At 43.9% G+C, this 15,957-nt stretch overlaps 1 protein-coding gene across 1 annotated transcript in view; it reads right to left on the bottom strand.

Annotated features, from left to right (window-relative positions):
* The window catches only part of kcnn3 (potassium intermediate/small conductance calcium-activated channel, subfamily N, member 3), a 77,476-nt gene extending 64,363 nt beyond the window's left edge, over window positions 1-13,113 (bottom strand). The window contains exons 1-2 of the mRNA XM_053887573.1: window positions 12,579-13,113; window positions 10,970-12,072 (exon numbers count right to left, since the gene is read on the bottom strand). Coding sequence (XP_053743548.1) covers window positions 10,970-12,046 — 1,077 coding nt within the window. The 5' untranslated portion in view covers window positions 12,047-12,072; window positions 12,579-13,113. The remainder of the gene's footprint in view (window positions 1-10,969; window positions 12,073-12,578) is intronic.
* Window positions 13,114-15,957: the final 2,844 nt, after the last annotated feature.

Raw genomic sequence — 15,957 nt, 5'->3', positions numbered from 1 at the left:
GGGAAAATTATTGTTTTTTTTTTACAATAACTCAATTCACAAATATATGAAATAAAATAGAAGTTTATAAAAAACTAATCATGATTAATCACATTTCAATATTTCACATTAGATTTAAGATGTGTCTGTCACTTAAACGTTCCATCGATGGTAATCTCATTTGCTTTCCTTCCTCACAGATGTTTCAGTTATGACTAAGGCTTCGCCGATTTATCAGCACTCATATGGGATTTATGACGCAAAAATATGAATACATTTTTTAATTTAAGAAAATTTAATAAAATGCTACATTTATACATGATGTAAATGTTACTACTCTTTCAAATGTTTACATCAGGATGTAAAAATGACAAAACAAAGCAGGGATTTCTCTGGAAAATCTTGTTTCTTGACTGAGCCAGAAAAATGACAACCGAATTGCAGTTCACAACCCGAGCACTCACAGACTCAGATGCAGCACTGAAACACTCTTGACCGCATGGAATTCAAGCACTACCAAGACGCTAACAGATAAATACTAACGGAGCTAACCGAATGGAGTTCATTGTTTTGAAGACCGTAGCTCCCAGAACCCCAAATACTCCTTCCCTGGACATGTAGTCGATGAAAAACATGTCTGTCAGGTATAAGGCAACATTCCAGTATTTGACAAGTGAAGTTTACATTGTGGGTTTGATCTTTTCATTGTTCACTGAAAAGGGAATAAAACATATTTATTTAATATTAAGCACTTTTTCATTGTTTATTTATTTCATTTAAAAGTTGCAATATTTTCTATGCAGTGTTGTTCAGTACAGCGATCAGTGCAGCCCTTAGATCATAACCAGGGATGAACCAAAAAATGTGGCCGTCAACTTTCCTCTGAAAGACTTTTACCATCAAAACATGTCCTAAACCTGATGACGCAAGCAAAACCAAGACTTGCACAACAGGTCTGCACCATGGAGGTGTTTCATCTGAAAAAGACAGATGAGAAACAACTCGTATATTGATGTATAAAACTGAAATAACCAGAGTAAGTGCAACTGCTAAGTGTTTTGCTACGTTGCACTTATAACAGGCTGGAAATCCTCAGAGCAACAGCAAGTCTCAACTGTATGCAGCGCTGTTTGCGAAGTCCCTGCCACAGTCACGTCACATGGTGGTCTTAATAGAGACTATCATCTCTCTTCTTCCCCTCTTCAAGCCGCGAACTACTGAGACCAGCTCCTCTGATGAGTCTGCAGCGAGTGAAAACCATGACAAGTACGCGGTTTTTAGAGTGTGTCAACACTTGTTACACTGCAATTGGCTACCATCGCAATGATCTGCGCTCTAGTTCGATCGTAATAAAGCAAAGCGCATGGATGCAAAGTGAAGACATTGTCATCTTTCACTTTTTCAGATTGTACTTTGTTGTAGTAAGTTAAATGCACTTTATGTTTGTATGAGAGAACATGTTTCATTTTGCAATCTTTGGCCAGAAGCCTCTCCATCACTCATGAAAACAAAGAGCTTTGTTTTGAATTTCATTTAATTTTCTATTGCATATTGTAGAAATGTAAGCGCCACTGCTACATGAATATTTGATTAGTGGTTATTGATTTACTATTTGAAGAACGAATATTACTTTATGTGACTGCAATGCATTGATTTTTGTGAGTTAAGCCCACAGTGGTATCAGAATGTAGCAAGGGTTCTCACCAGCTCTTTAGCAGCATAGGAACCCCTCTGTTGGGAATGTTCTTGGGAATGTTCTTGGGAATGTTCTTGAGAATGTTCTTGAGAATGTTCTTTGGAATGTTCTTGAGAATGTTCTTGAGAATGTTCTTGGGAATGTTCTTGAGAATGTTCTTGGGAATGTTCTTGAGAATGTTCTTGGGAATGTTCTTGAGAATGTTCTTGAGAATGTTCTTGAGAATGTTCTTGAGAATGTTCTTTGGAATGTTCTTGAGAATGTTCTTGAGAATGTTCTTGGGAATGTTCTTGAGAATGTTCTTGGGAATGTTCTTGAGAATGTTCTTGAGAATGTTCTTGAGAATGTTCTTGAGAATGTTCTTTGGAATGTTCTTGAGAATGTTCTTGAGAATGTTCTTTGGAATGTTCTTGAGAATGTTCTTTGGAATGTTCTTGAGAATGTTCTTGAGAATGTTCTTGGGAATGTTCTTGAGAATGTTCTTGAGAATGTTCTTGAGAATGTTCTTGAGAATGTTCTTGGGAATGTTCTTGAGAATGTTCTTGGGAATGTTCTTGAGAATGTTCTTGGGAATGTTCTTGGGAATGTTCTTGAGAATGTTCTTGAGAATGTTCTTGAGAATGTTCTTGGGAATGTTCTTAAGAATGTTCTTGGGAATGTTCTTGAGAATGTTCTTGAGAATGTTCTTAAGAATGTTCTTGAGAATGTTCTTGGGAATGTTCTTAAGAATGTTCTTGGGAATGTTCTTGGGAATGTTCTTGGGAATGTTCTTGAGAATGTTCTTGGGAATGTTCTTGAGAATGTTCTTGAGAATGTTCTTGAGAATGTTCTTGGGAATGTTCTTGAGAATGTCACAGCTCCCTCCCTATCAGACAAGCAGGACTCTACCTTTTACTGGCTTGGTCATGGATGCGACCAACACATTCACATCATCAGATCAGTTTTCGAAGGGTTGTGAAAGACATTGGGTCAGGAGTCTTGTAATGCGACACACCTCCCTGACTTTGCCATTTGACGCTTGCCCCAACAACATCCCAACGAAAAGTATGACAAGCGGATAGAGATTCCACTGTTGAAAAGCCCCGGAAACTCACCCGTCGGCTGTCTCCATGGCGATCAGGAACATGTCAAATAAGCCCAGAGAGAAGCGAAGGTGCAAGCATGATGCCAAAACCAGATTGGTAGAGATGTAGCAGCATTAGCTGTATTGATGCGTCATTGAAATGTTATCATGACAGAGTGAACAAGGGCTGATGTTGGCAAGAGGTAGTGACGCCAGTCATTGCAGCTGCCTGGCGAGTGTACCTGGCTGCCATCTTGCCTCCTTCTTCTCCGCACAGAGGCTAGCAATCGTGACAGTAAGTGCAGAATCTATTGTCCAGTGAAACAGCGGAACTTAGTTGACACTGTTGCAATGATGCTGCACGGCACAAGGGAGTCTTCAAACACACAGTGTGACTTTGTAAAACATAAATAACAACCACAAACGTCATACAGACTGCGTAGTAGACCTGCACGATTCGGGGGAAAGTATGAATCACAGTTTTTTCGCTAAGAATTCATTCATTTTGTTGCATCCCTAGTTATGACATTGTATAATGTGCTGCACCTGGAATGTTTCCTGCGCAAAAAAGTTTATACACGATTAATCTGGGACTGTATTTAAGTAACAAAAAATTGATCCTTTAAGAGCTCAGCAGTCGTATCAGTTAATCGTTCAGTGGACTTTTTTTTTTAATCATTTTTTAAAATAAAATATTCCGATCTTCACTTGCCTTGTTCCACCACTTTCATTATTAGTTTGTTAATCACTATTCACATGGTAGGGGAGTTGAATAAGATTAACATTACTGCTTCAAAGCTACTGGATTCCTATTTGTATGAAAATCATTCTGCTTAATTTCCCCTCACAAATGTGACACTTTTATTCCAACGAAGTCGCTTTTCATGCTCAGTTTTTCAGAGGCGTAATAAACAAAATGAATTAACCCCTGAGGAAAGGAATTACCACGGAGTACAATAACTGAACTTTGTCTTGTGAGGAAAGCTGTTTTTGCAAAGAAGAACGTTCTTGTTTGTGACAATGCCGTTATTAATCCTAATAATGATACCACTGAAACTAAAACATGTGAGATTCCCATGCCGTTTGAAGCAGGAGACATTCTTGCTGGAGACGGGTTTTCTTTCAGGAGCTGCTGTTGCTCAAGTAAGAGAGTTGCCAAAAATCTTTTGACAATTTTTACAACATTTAAGGCAGTCTTTGTATAAATATATGCTTTCACTAGTTTCTCCAGCATAGTCCCATAGTTTATTCCATCTATCCATCCTCAACCACTTATACGTTGCCGGGTTGCGGGGGCGGTAGCTTCAGAAGGTCCTTCTCCTGGGCAACATCCACTAGCTCTGACTGAGGGAGCCTGAGACGCTCCCAGGCCAGTGTAGAGATATAATCCCTCCACCTGTTCCTGGGTCCACCCCTAGGTCTCCTCCCAGCTGGCCGTGCCTGAAACAGCTCCAAAGGGAGGCGTCCAGGGGGCATCCACATGAGATGCCCGAACCACATAAACAGACTCCCCTCAATGCAGAGAAGTACCGGCTCTACTCCCAGTCTCTCCCAAGTCACGAAACTCCTCAACTCATCTCTAAGGAAGACGCCCACCACTGGTCAAAAAAAAGTCATTTTGTTTGTATCTGGGATCTCATTCTTTCGGTCATGAAGTGCTCCACTTGCAGCAGGAACTCATTCCTCACACAGAGAGAGCAAACCCTCCTTTTGTGGTTGAGAACCAAGGCCTAGAGGTGCACAAATTGTCCCCGGGCACCTGGTCATACGCCTTCTCCAAGTCCACTAAACACATGTAGACTGTCAGGTCATACTCCCAGGCACCCCAAGAACTGTTGAGAGAGTTTGTCCGTACCACGGCCAGGACGGAACCCGCATTGTTCCCCTTGGATCCGAGGTTCAACTATTGATCTGATCCTCCTCTCCAGCACCTTAGAGTAGACCTCACCAGAGAGGCTGAGGAGTGTGATTTGGAGCACGCTGGTAAGAAAGAGATGATGTATAAACAGCAACAGAACATTTAATAAAATCCTTCCCAAAATTGTTCAATGTTCCAGAGAGAGAGAGTTGGAACTGTTGCAGTGCTGTATGTGGCTTGAGGGTGTAGTCAGGAGTACTTTCCTGGGCATTAATAATGGATGATGTAATGTACTATGTGTGGCCTGCAGGTCAATAGTTTGACATGTGTGTCAAAACACTCCACATTTTCACTATAACTGCACTCCTGAAGAAGAAGAAGTAGGCCACTAACAGTCCAGTGATAAGACACAGGTTCCATGCATTACATAAAGGAGTGTGCGCACGTGTGGGTGTGCGTGTTGTAAAGAGTTCGCCTCGGGCGTCTCTGTCACAGTTGTACCATCCTGCCACCTGTCTCCAGGGGACCAGAGAGGGGCAGGACTGTCATCCAACCAGAAAAAAAACCTCTATAATAATGCTTTCCCCAGCCTCTCCCCCTAAACATAACCATCCAAAACAAATGGCTCGCCTTAACCAGGACTCTGAACCAAGCTTAAATTAAATTAGAATGACCCAGTTATTTTAAAGTATTCATCCTCAAACTGAGGTTTACGACATGTCCTCACAAGTCAGTGTGTTTCCAAGAATTGTTTCCCACAAGAATAGCTATATATGGAACACACACCCGCACACACAGAGAGAAAGAGCGCACAACACGGTGATGAGAACGTTTATGTTCCTGGAAGTTGGGTCACACCCATGTGTACCAACACACAGACACAGATTGTGTTGCTATAGAGGTCTGACAGAAAAGAGCACATCAGCATCTGCTATGCGTGAGACCTTTGGGACTTCACGTCTCCATGAAGATGTGAAAGATGAAGGTAGAGCGGAGCAGGAAGAAGAGAGACGAGAAAGAGAAGGGAAGGTGGCTGACTTAAGAATCCGGCGACAGTCAGTGAGTTTAATTCCCAATTGAACCCCTTGTTCAGTTGGCGGAGGAGAACCCTGGTACTTAAAGTGGGGCAGCAAGAAGGGTCCTGAAAGGTCTCCCTGTAAATGTCTCCAGGAAATGTCATGGACAGCGAAGCGGAGGGACTGAGACAGAGAGACGGAGGTGCTGAGATGTTGTAATCCTACTGAGATGGCAATCGCCCCCTTGGGTAAAGGCTGGCATATTTCCACCCACCGCTGGGAGAAGGCTCTCAGCCAGCTTGCCTCACCTGGAGAGGAGCAACATCGCAGGACGGAGACTACTTACACTCGCATGAAATGTAAAGGAAGGGCAAGCTGTCATGCTGCTAATGTGTGAAATCATTGATGATGTGCTGAGGGACAGACTCCGAGTGGGAACACACATCGATGGAAGCAATCACTCTCTCTCCATCTCACACACATTAAACATCTCCCAGTCGGGCTGTCAATACGGACAATTGACAGGTAACGTTAACAGCTGCCCTGCATTCCCTCGGAACAGACATGTTCCACCGCAGCAGGTGGAGTTAGAGCCCCAGGAGCAACGGCTGCTTCTGTGATATGATCTATTGATCCGACACTGACAGGCCAAAAGCTCCGGTCCCAGGTGTCCGAGGGTCTCAGTTATTCTCACATAGACACACGTCAGACCGGGACCTCCTCCCTCTTTAACCTACTGCTAATAAAATCAATAATAGAATCCCATAAAAATATTTTTATCATGCTCTGTGCTGTTGACATTTGAGGGTGTCAAGGTCACAGGTCACCATTGGAGAACCTGTGGCAGTTTATTATGAAAAATTACCGTCGTAAACATGGGGTTACATGATGCTTCACGTGCCAGATGGCTGGCGCAAAACTCTTGAAATAGCTTCTGTTAAATAGCTGCTTCTGCCAGGGAGCCGTAAAAACTAAATTAATTCCATAAATGATTTGGGGGATGAAGAGAAAGTTGTTAACATGGCGACATTACTTTTACACCTCTACTGTCAGGGTGGAATGAAAAGACAGTCAAGTGTAAGTTACTTTTATTTTTTAATATCGATATGCTCAAATATCATCATACGTTATTGCGCGATGTTGTATCGATATTTTTGCAATTGTATGATATTGTCCAGACGTCCTAAGTCGGCCATATCAATGCTTATGCTGCTGCATTTCCGATGTGTTTCATACTGACATTTTCTTTTTGTACAATGGTCAGGAATTAGTTTTGAACAATAAACTTGTTTTCATGCACGTAAAACCACATAAAAGTGCATTATTTGATTTGTTCCCCCTTAAACTGATGGCTCTTATTACAATATATTGCTGATCTTACAGTATCACAATATATTGTATCACCACTCCTTATGATACTCGCCAATACACAGTCCTAAGAGACACTATTAAACAAAGGCACAACGACAGAAAAAAAAATATTACTCAAAAACGTGATTATGACTATGCGCAATGCAAGTCATAAGAAACTGGAAATCCAAAACATTTCAAAAGAGCTTCCAAGTTGGGACAAAAGAGGAAGAGAATATATATTTTCTGGAGCAAAATATATTATTTTAATATGTAATAACCTAAAATAATGCAGTGCATTCAAATTTTTTTGCACTGTGCATTTTTACTCTCATCTTTTCATTCTGTTTTCATAGAAGTAAATACCATTGTCTTCAACACTACGTTACGTTAAATTTGGAACAGAGGGCAAGACAGAGATCATAAGTCGAAGAAGAGAGTGCAGGCAGGGTGGAATATGATGACGTGAAAGAGTGGAAGGGAAGCGTAACAGGACATGCCATGATTTAGAGACGGACACAAATGCATGGCAGTAATAACAAAACATATTCTTCAGGTCAGGATGAAAATTAAGTAGAATTAACATTAATGCTCTATATTATGAAATACAGTGTGGACCAGAGTCTCCTCTATCATCTGTGACTTTAACTAGTAGTTTGACAGCTACTGGCGACATTTTATTTGTAATAATGTAGTCACTGGAATGCAAACATAGTTCTTTAAACTCAACTCCCATGCGTTTAGTGTATATTACTTATTAACTATTTAAACAGATGAGGTCAGAGAGACACAGCTGACTTGCACTGGTCTGTAATGGACATCTCTGGTCCAGACTCTGCTGCTTTTAAAAGTGCTGTTGATGCGGACATGAGAGGAGCGTGAGCAGCAGAATATTTCCCATCATTAATAGCGACTCCAGAGGTGTTTATCAGGTAAGGTGGGAGGAGATTAACACATTATTTTATCTAAATACAGCAGGTGCCAAGTAAGAAGGCAATTAAAGTGCCATTTGAGAAGATACAGCCAAAAGTCAAAGTAATTCAGAGCAGCTGGTATTATAATTTATATATCTTTGGCTGGACAAACAAGTCAAAATGGACGCTGCTATTGCAAAACACACCCTTGCACAGCAGTTCTTGGAGGAGTATAAAACATGTTTGGCCCACAGAAAGCTGCTGCTGCTGCTAGAGATAAACCCAATAAACAACATTCAGAAACGTCCTTGTGTGTTAACTCCAGTTATCCTCCCCAACACTCGGCGTTATACCCCCTCATTTTAATTCCAGCCTTATTATTCATCTCTATTTTTGGGAGCCAAGAAGACCAGCTGGACCTACTGACAAAAGTGTGCGAGCGTTTGCTGGAAACATATATCAACTGTCTCCAAAGATATTTAGTATTTGAGGCACTCCCACTCCCTCGTACACGTTCCTCATCAGGTTTCAGCTCTCGATGAGGTGTTGAAACACTTTAGTCTCTTTGTGAGAGCGGAAGGCCTGCGAATGAACGAATGGGAAGAAAATAAATCCCACTGCCACACAGTATCAAGAGCAGCTCTCCCATCCATCTTGGGCGATCTTTCTCATCCTATTTCTCACAACAACCAGCAGGCTTCCTTGCACCTCAATTATCTAAGTGAGGGCTTGAACTGTCTGGTGGAAACTCCTGTGTCTGTTGGAGTCCAACCAAATCTGCACTTGTTCAAAAGAAGAACCACTTGGCAGCTTTAAAAAATGAATTTGGCTCTGTCGACTTAACCGCCAGGCAAAAGAATGAGAGGCTCCACATGCCGTTTGTGGTGAACTTTGAACTCCTCCTCTGAACCACATTGCTTAAAGAGGTCAGATTTATCAGGACGGCGTTCTGATCCTCCGAAGTGTCAATTATTATTGACAGGCCACGCTACCTGATTTGAACGCCAACAACCTAAATCGGTCTCTTTATCGCTTTGCTTTTTTCCGTCTCCCTCTACAGCCTTTCATTTCTCGCCCAGCTGCTTCTCTCTTCCGATCACACTCCCCCAGTTTGACACCCACTGGAAGAGCCGAGGAGCAGACGGGCAGAGAGAAAGTGTGGAATGAAAGAAAGGAACGCAGATAAAGAGGCGGGCTTGGACTGCATCGGAGAGAAGACAGAGAAAGGGAGGATTATGGTTGACCATCTCCTAAAAAGAGAAATGACATGAAGTTCCATTCAAGAAATAAAAACGATGACTTTCAAAAAGAGAATTCAGGACAGCTGGTGGTGGCGAAGCATCATTTCAGAGGCATGATCCATTTTAGATGTTGAATAAGGAATACGTCGAGCTAAAGTGAAGGTTCAGTCGAGGGCAGAAGTTTCTCCTCTCCAGCAAAGGTACGCGAATCAGACAAAAGAGTAAACCACCAACAGCTGCCAGGGAGCGATTCATCTTATTATACGCTGAATTACAAAGACAAATGAGATCCAAGGCCCCCTGATAATCTGCCCTCGTGTCCTCTGCAATGTTGCATTACATCACCCAGAAGCAGCCACTGTCAAGCCTGGTCACAGCTCAACCCTCCAACCATGTGCCGGCTGGAGAGCAGTGACACCCAGGGTCAACGCTTCCTTTCTCCCAGAACACCATTCCTCTTACTCCAGCACATCAAAGACACTTAGCAAATTCTCTTTTTTTCTTTATTTGGACTTCAATATAATGGACGTGAGTGCCAATCCAACCACAGTAATTCAGTAATGCTTTCAGTGTAAGACTCACTTATCCAACTTTTAGGTGGCAATACGGGTTTGGACTTGAAAACTGTTTCTAAAGTGCATTATGAGAAGAAAAAAAAAGCTTTCCATTAGACTATAAGTGACAAGGCGAGGTTCTTTACAAGTCCAAGCTACATCCTACACGATGCATTTTAATCTACGGAACATCCCATTAAAACTCCTACATTTCTCACAGATCCGTTGAGAGGGAAGTGCTGAATCTATCAAATACTTACAGACCTGCCGGCATCAGTCTGTGTCTATAGTGCTGACCAACTGTGTGAGGATCAATCTGAGCCTGAAGCGGTGGAGGGTATTGTGGTAAACATCAAGTCTGGTTCCTCAGCCTCAGATGCTACACGCCACAGAGACAAAACAGCGAGAGAGCGGCCGCTCTGACATCTGATCTGAGCTCAGGAAGACCATATCTGTGTTTGGCAGTGCTACAGCATGACTGACTTCATCATCAGCGACACGTGCCTCCATTTTAATCACCTTAATATGATCAAATCCTCGAATGAGCTTGCTTGGATTTGCATCTTAGTTGTTGGTTTAACCCACTTTTTCACCATTACACTCCCTACACTCCTTAAACACTCTGTTGGAGTGACTGACTGTCTTCCCTATGAGATCAATAGAGGGCTGCTCTAATGTAACACACCAAAGCTTTGCCTATTCAGCAAAAGAAAAACTCACCTCTTCCTGCTTCGTATTGCAACGCTGGCGAGACTATTGCATCAAGGTAAATAGCTGCTTATGTCTTGCGCTCATGCTCCCGAATTAGCATTAAAATACTCCTTGTTTCCAGTGTGTTTGGCTGTGTGCCATACACCATACGTCCATTAAACCATTTACAAATGATGTTAGGTCACAAATATGTCTGGACTTTCAGCCCTGACTCCTGATCAGGGCCACGTTGCTCATTGCATTATTAAGGATTTGACTGAGTGCATGTTGGGGCGCCCTCCGGTGGAACACCTCCAGAACATCTGCTGCATCGGCTAGCACCGAAGAGAGCGCTCAGCCTTTAATCTATCATTGACAGACGTTTGTTTTTACTCCTCACATGATGTCGCTTCTCAAAGTATTCACCCAGGTATTTGTGTGAAGAGCCACCACCCAACCAACTTCAGGAAATAGCTCAACCAAACTGGAGTGATCTTGCCAGGTGCGAGGTTCTTCAGTCATGCAAGTAGGACAGGCTACTCCCTTTCTCAAGGCAGATGCCAACTTCACATTTAAGCAACGAACATGAATAACGAAATCCTTCTCACCTTGGTGTACACGCCCCATGACAGCTCAGTTTCGATCACCATGACAACGATGCCAAACATTCCGAAGATAAGGGCGTAGTCGCTTAGCCTTTTCCTCTTCTCGAACAGAGCCCTCCGATGGCCCAGTTTATAGCCAATGTTTTGGTTCTTCCGTTTTGGGGCTTTGGAGGTGCTTCCCCTGGTCCCGGTGCCCACCGACCCCACCCCTTGACTGCTGCCCCTTCCAGACTGAGCCCGCCTGCTCTCCACAAGCGCATGGTTTTGGTGGTAGATAGACATCTGGTTTGATGTGGAATCTGTGATGTCATATCCTGCTCTGGGGTACGGCGAGTCTTCTTTGGACGAAATAACAATCTCTGGAGGACTCTGTATCGGAGGCTGATTTGTCGAAGACTGGGCCACTAAGGAAGTGAGAGGAACCTCACGCTGAACTCCAGCAGCCGCTGCCGCGCTCACAGCCGAAACACTTGCCTCTTTGGTTTCACTGCTGCTGTCTGATTCGATAAGGTTTCTTCGGGAGGCGCTGAGGCGACTTAAAGGTTTCATAACGCCACCAGTGTATTTGCAAGAGCTCATTGCGATCTCTGTAAAGGGGTTGCTGTCCCGCCGATGCACCAGAGGACTAGCCTGCCTGTGTTTGCAGCCTCTTTCTCGGTCCCTGTCACGCTCTCTGTCCCGCTCCAAAGAAGGTGAATGAGAGGAGTAGAAGAGGGCATTGTAGACTGGTGAGTTCTCGCCACTCAGGCTGTGCTGAGATCCCAGGCAGGAGGAGAGGGGCGTGCTGGTGGGATGCAAAGCATTGGGGATGGGCGGAGGCAGAGGCTGGATCCCAGCTGCAGACAGGGGTAACTTAGGGAGCGATGCAGGAGGCAAGTTAGGCGTGGCAGGAGATGGAGATGGGTTGCTTCCATTAAGTCGGTTCAGACTTGACCCTGCCATGTGGTTGGAGTGGTTTGCTCCTGGCTGGTTTCCAGCGGTGGTCGGGAGGGATATACCACTCAAGGGAAGGAGGAAGCGCTGGTCCTCTTCCTCGCTGCCTGCTAGCAGAGCCATGCTCAGAGAGGCGGGCGGCTCCATGGTCAGGGCTTGGACCGCAAACCTGTCTGCAAACACACAGGAAGAAGGGTCAGAGAGTGAAACTGCACCATGGAATTTGGAGGTGCAAAAAGGCTGAGAGGGAAGCTGATACAAATAAAGAGGGAGCGAGAAGGGTCACTGGAGGATGGCGCGACTTGACAAAGAGGCAACAGGGTGAGGAAAAATGGCAAACGTGTTATTCCTCGAGACACATTTGAGTAAGTTGGCCGGTCTTGGCTCCCCCTCCCATCCTCCCCCTCTCCTCCCCTCGATTCTCTCATATCGCCCAGTGCTTCCAGCAATAGATGCAATAAAATGTTAACTATGTTAGGCTCCTGTTGGCCAAGAGGTGCCAATCCCTCAGCCTTACACCGGAGAAAATTCTATTTGCGTGGAGCCTCCAGGATCAGAGTCACATGTCAGTCAATTTGAAAGCAAGTGAGTTAACTGGCTGCACTTGAACAATCCAAAAACTATAACCTACTTTTTTTCCCATCATGACATAACACGACACCCCCCTGTGGGCACCTACCTTCTCTCTGCTCTCTGTCCCCCAGATTAGTGTCTTCTATCACTGGATTTGATTTAAAAAAAGAGCAGCACACTTTTTCTTTTTCATGTTGTCACAGCCATCATCCGCTCGCCCTCCGATCATACAGGTTTCATCCACAGGTTTCGCCTCGCGCAGATGTCGCCTCCGTCCGTGTGATTTGCGATCAGTTTGTCTCTTCGTCAGTGATCCGGGATCGATCGACGGTTCCGTCAGTGGCCATGGGCGCTTGTTGGGAGCGAATAATCCATGACGAGCGGAGGGAAACGGTCAACCTGTGGCTCCGTGTCCAAACGAGAAGCATCATAAAGCTGGACGTCAGGTGGGGATCGCGCGGAGAGCAGTGATTTGACCACACCGACTTCCACTCACTCCGCTCCGCTCCCCGTCCTTCCGTATCTGTCTCTCACTCTCTCCTCCAACTTCTCTCCTCTTCTCTCCGCCTCCAGACGCGCCGGTTCTTCTCATTGGATGGATCCTGAAATGCCAAATAAACGCTCGGAACAGGTGTCAGCGATCGTAGGATGGAATGGAAAAGACAGGTCCGAGTCGGGTTGGACTGGGGCGCCAGCCACAGGGCGAATGGGTCAAACACAGACAATTTCAGTCGGAAGTAGACCTTCACACGCAAGCATATTTAAAGGGGCTGCGATCCGTCACGGGGTGAGAGGCAGGGGACACCCTGGACAGCTTGGCAGTCCACAACAGGGCACATAAAAACCAGCACTCACACCGACTGATGCTTTGGCGTAGGGGTGTGAGAGGCAAGCACATGTTTATTTAACACTCCTTAAACAGGAAATTTGGGTCTAAACAGAAGTCACCACCCTCACCACAGACTCTGACTCATGAGACTGAGAGCACAGACGTATACATCTGCTTTGGACTTTGGAGGAGAGGAACCAAGTTCAAGCCAAACCTGCCATAAGTTGGATTCAAACCCCTTCTTCCATTTTTCTTATTTTAATTGATATACAATATTTAATTTTGTACATTTCCACCAATGAATGTGAAGCTCATTACCCAGGGTTATGGCCACTGGTCACTAGTTTGCACTGCCATTTTTAAAGCCATATTCCACAGTAAAACATTTGTCATAGACTTTACAGTGAATAATTTATCCACATCAGAACTTGTTTCAAATTTGGGCCCCTTTTGTGATTGACTTTTTATTGGGAATAATTCAAATTCCATAATGCTCTGCAACATAATATAACAAGAGTATACATTTTAAGATCCATTAATGAAAATGGAAAAAGATTTCACCAGATATTTGAATGCATGTATATTTTTTTAAGAGGCGTCTTTCATCACAGGACATCAAGGTAAAACCCAAAGGAAGACAACAGACAGCGGATGAATGACTGTGTTATAACGCTGCGCAGCTGTCTAATTCAAGTACAAATCCAAGTCAACATAATGAGATGATTCCACCTGAATTAGTCAAGTATTATGGGCTTATGTTTGTGTCATAAGCACCAGTAATCGGATGAGTGCGGCAGAAGAATAGTGCGACTGGGGATTAAAATATTTCCTGATCACAGGTCAGTGCATGCTGAGATTATGCAAGCAGAGAGACATCAAGGAAGCAAAGTAGAGGCTCTGAAAGGTAAGGTGCGCTTCCTCTGCCTCCCATGAAGAAAACAATCCCGTATCATCGGGGGAAACAGAGTTGTTTGCATCACTGGAATGAGACTAACTGCAGAATACAAAATCAAGGGAGCGACATCACGACCGCAGGATCGTAACAACGTCCAGTTCCAGTCATGTCATCTGCATTCCTGAAGCTGCAGCAGCTCGACTCTACCTCACATGGTTTGTTTGCTCAAAGTTTACAGCCACATGAGTGACAAGGGGCTGTTTTTGGACACATCACAGAGACTCTTGGAGACTGGACAGACAATGCAGGTTCAAGACCAGGTGTGCTCAGAGTATTATCCACTGATAATGGCGTCAGAGGTAGGATGGTCAACGAAAGCTGACCTGTGAAAGGTAAAGTGTACATGTGTGTAACAGACCCAAAGGAATATGAGAAGGAGGGCCTTGTTATAAAGGAGTACTTGTGTGAAGAGTGGGTCTTCAGGACGAGATGAAGAGACATAGTGTACCATCTTCACCAAGCAAAGCCTCATACTGACTAGCATATGGACAGGTTTCCTTGAAACACTGTCCAAGGACAGGTGCACTGGTTGCCTGGCTGTGGGAAATAAGATAGGAGATCCGGTTGAATTTTTCACTGTTGGAACTTTGGGGGACAGTGATGAAAAGGAAGGCTTGTTGTTCTGTGACCTCGGAATTCCATTGCTGCATCCGTGAATGATGTCATCAACCTTTGTTGCTGCTCTCATTCGAGCATGACGGTGGAGGGACAAGAAATCACCTTACCACAGTGAGTCTTTCTATCAAAATAAAACTATCTTTGTGTGTATTTGAGAATTCCAGGTTCTTAATTCAGCCCAGTGGATGATGTGAGGGGGCATAAGCAAGACATGAGGGGAAGAGTCAGTTGCCCCCCATGACTGGTGAAATGGCATTCGTATGAGCTGACTGTTGGAGATTGAGCAAGAAGTTTGGAGAGGTTGATCACTTTGCTTCATGACCATAACAAATATGAGCGAGGGGTTTACACAATTATGCCATTGGAAATTGACTAAAGGGTGTTCCGAGTGCCAAACCCTAACACATGCACATGCACACACCCATGTTTGAATCTCTGTTTGTGGGGACCTCTCATAATGCTTTGCCTCTCACCCTTAACTTTACCATCCAAAACAAATGGCAACCCAAAGTGAAACCCAATTATAATATTTATATATATATTTTTATATTTTCATCCTCAAATTGAGTCTTGGACTTGTGGAGTCTGACAAATAAATGTCCCCAGGAAGCAAAATGTCCTCAGAATTAGGTATGTTTCCAAGAATTAGTCCACAGAAAGATGGCTATACAAGTACACAGAAAGACTCATATATGCACAACATTCCCAAGTATTCCTCAAACTAAAACACAGAATAAATCCTTGACTAGTCTTGTATTTAGTCTGCACAAACACAATAATTGAAACAATGATTAAAAGACCTGATTGTAATGTAATGCCTCTGGATTGAGGAAAAGACCAGACAAACGTGAAATACAGTGAAGCAGAGTAATTGGAAAAAGGGCCTCTAAAGAGCCGGGGGCGACATGAGGCCTGACAGGGAATAGGAATGGTGGTCTGGGTGCACTGTATATCCTTCACAAAAGTCTTAATATTGCCGACAGAGGTTAGAGGGCAGCCGAGAAAGATGGAGTGCTTAGTGAAAAGAAAGCGGGAGAGAGTGACAGAGAGGAGGAATGATGGCTCCATTGAATGAAAAGGTTA

This window comes from Synchiropus splendidus, chromosome 15 (assembly GCF_027744825.2).
Source record: "Synchiropus splendidus isolate RoL2022-P1 chromosome 15, RoL_Sspl_1.0, whole genome shotgun sequence".
Classification (NCBI taxonomy): domain Eukaryota; kingdom Metazoa; phylum Chordata; class Actinopteri; order Syngnathiformes; family Callionymidae; genus Synchiropus; species Synchiropus splendidus.
Note: the sequence above shows the minus strand (reverse complement) of the source record. Positions and strands in the feature narration are given on the sequence as shown.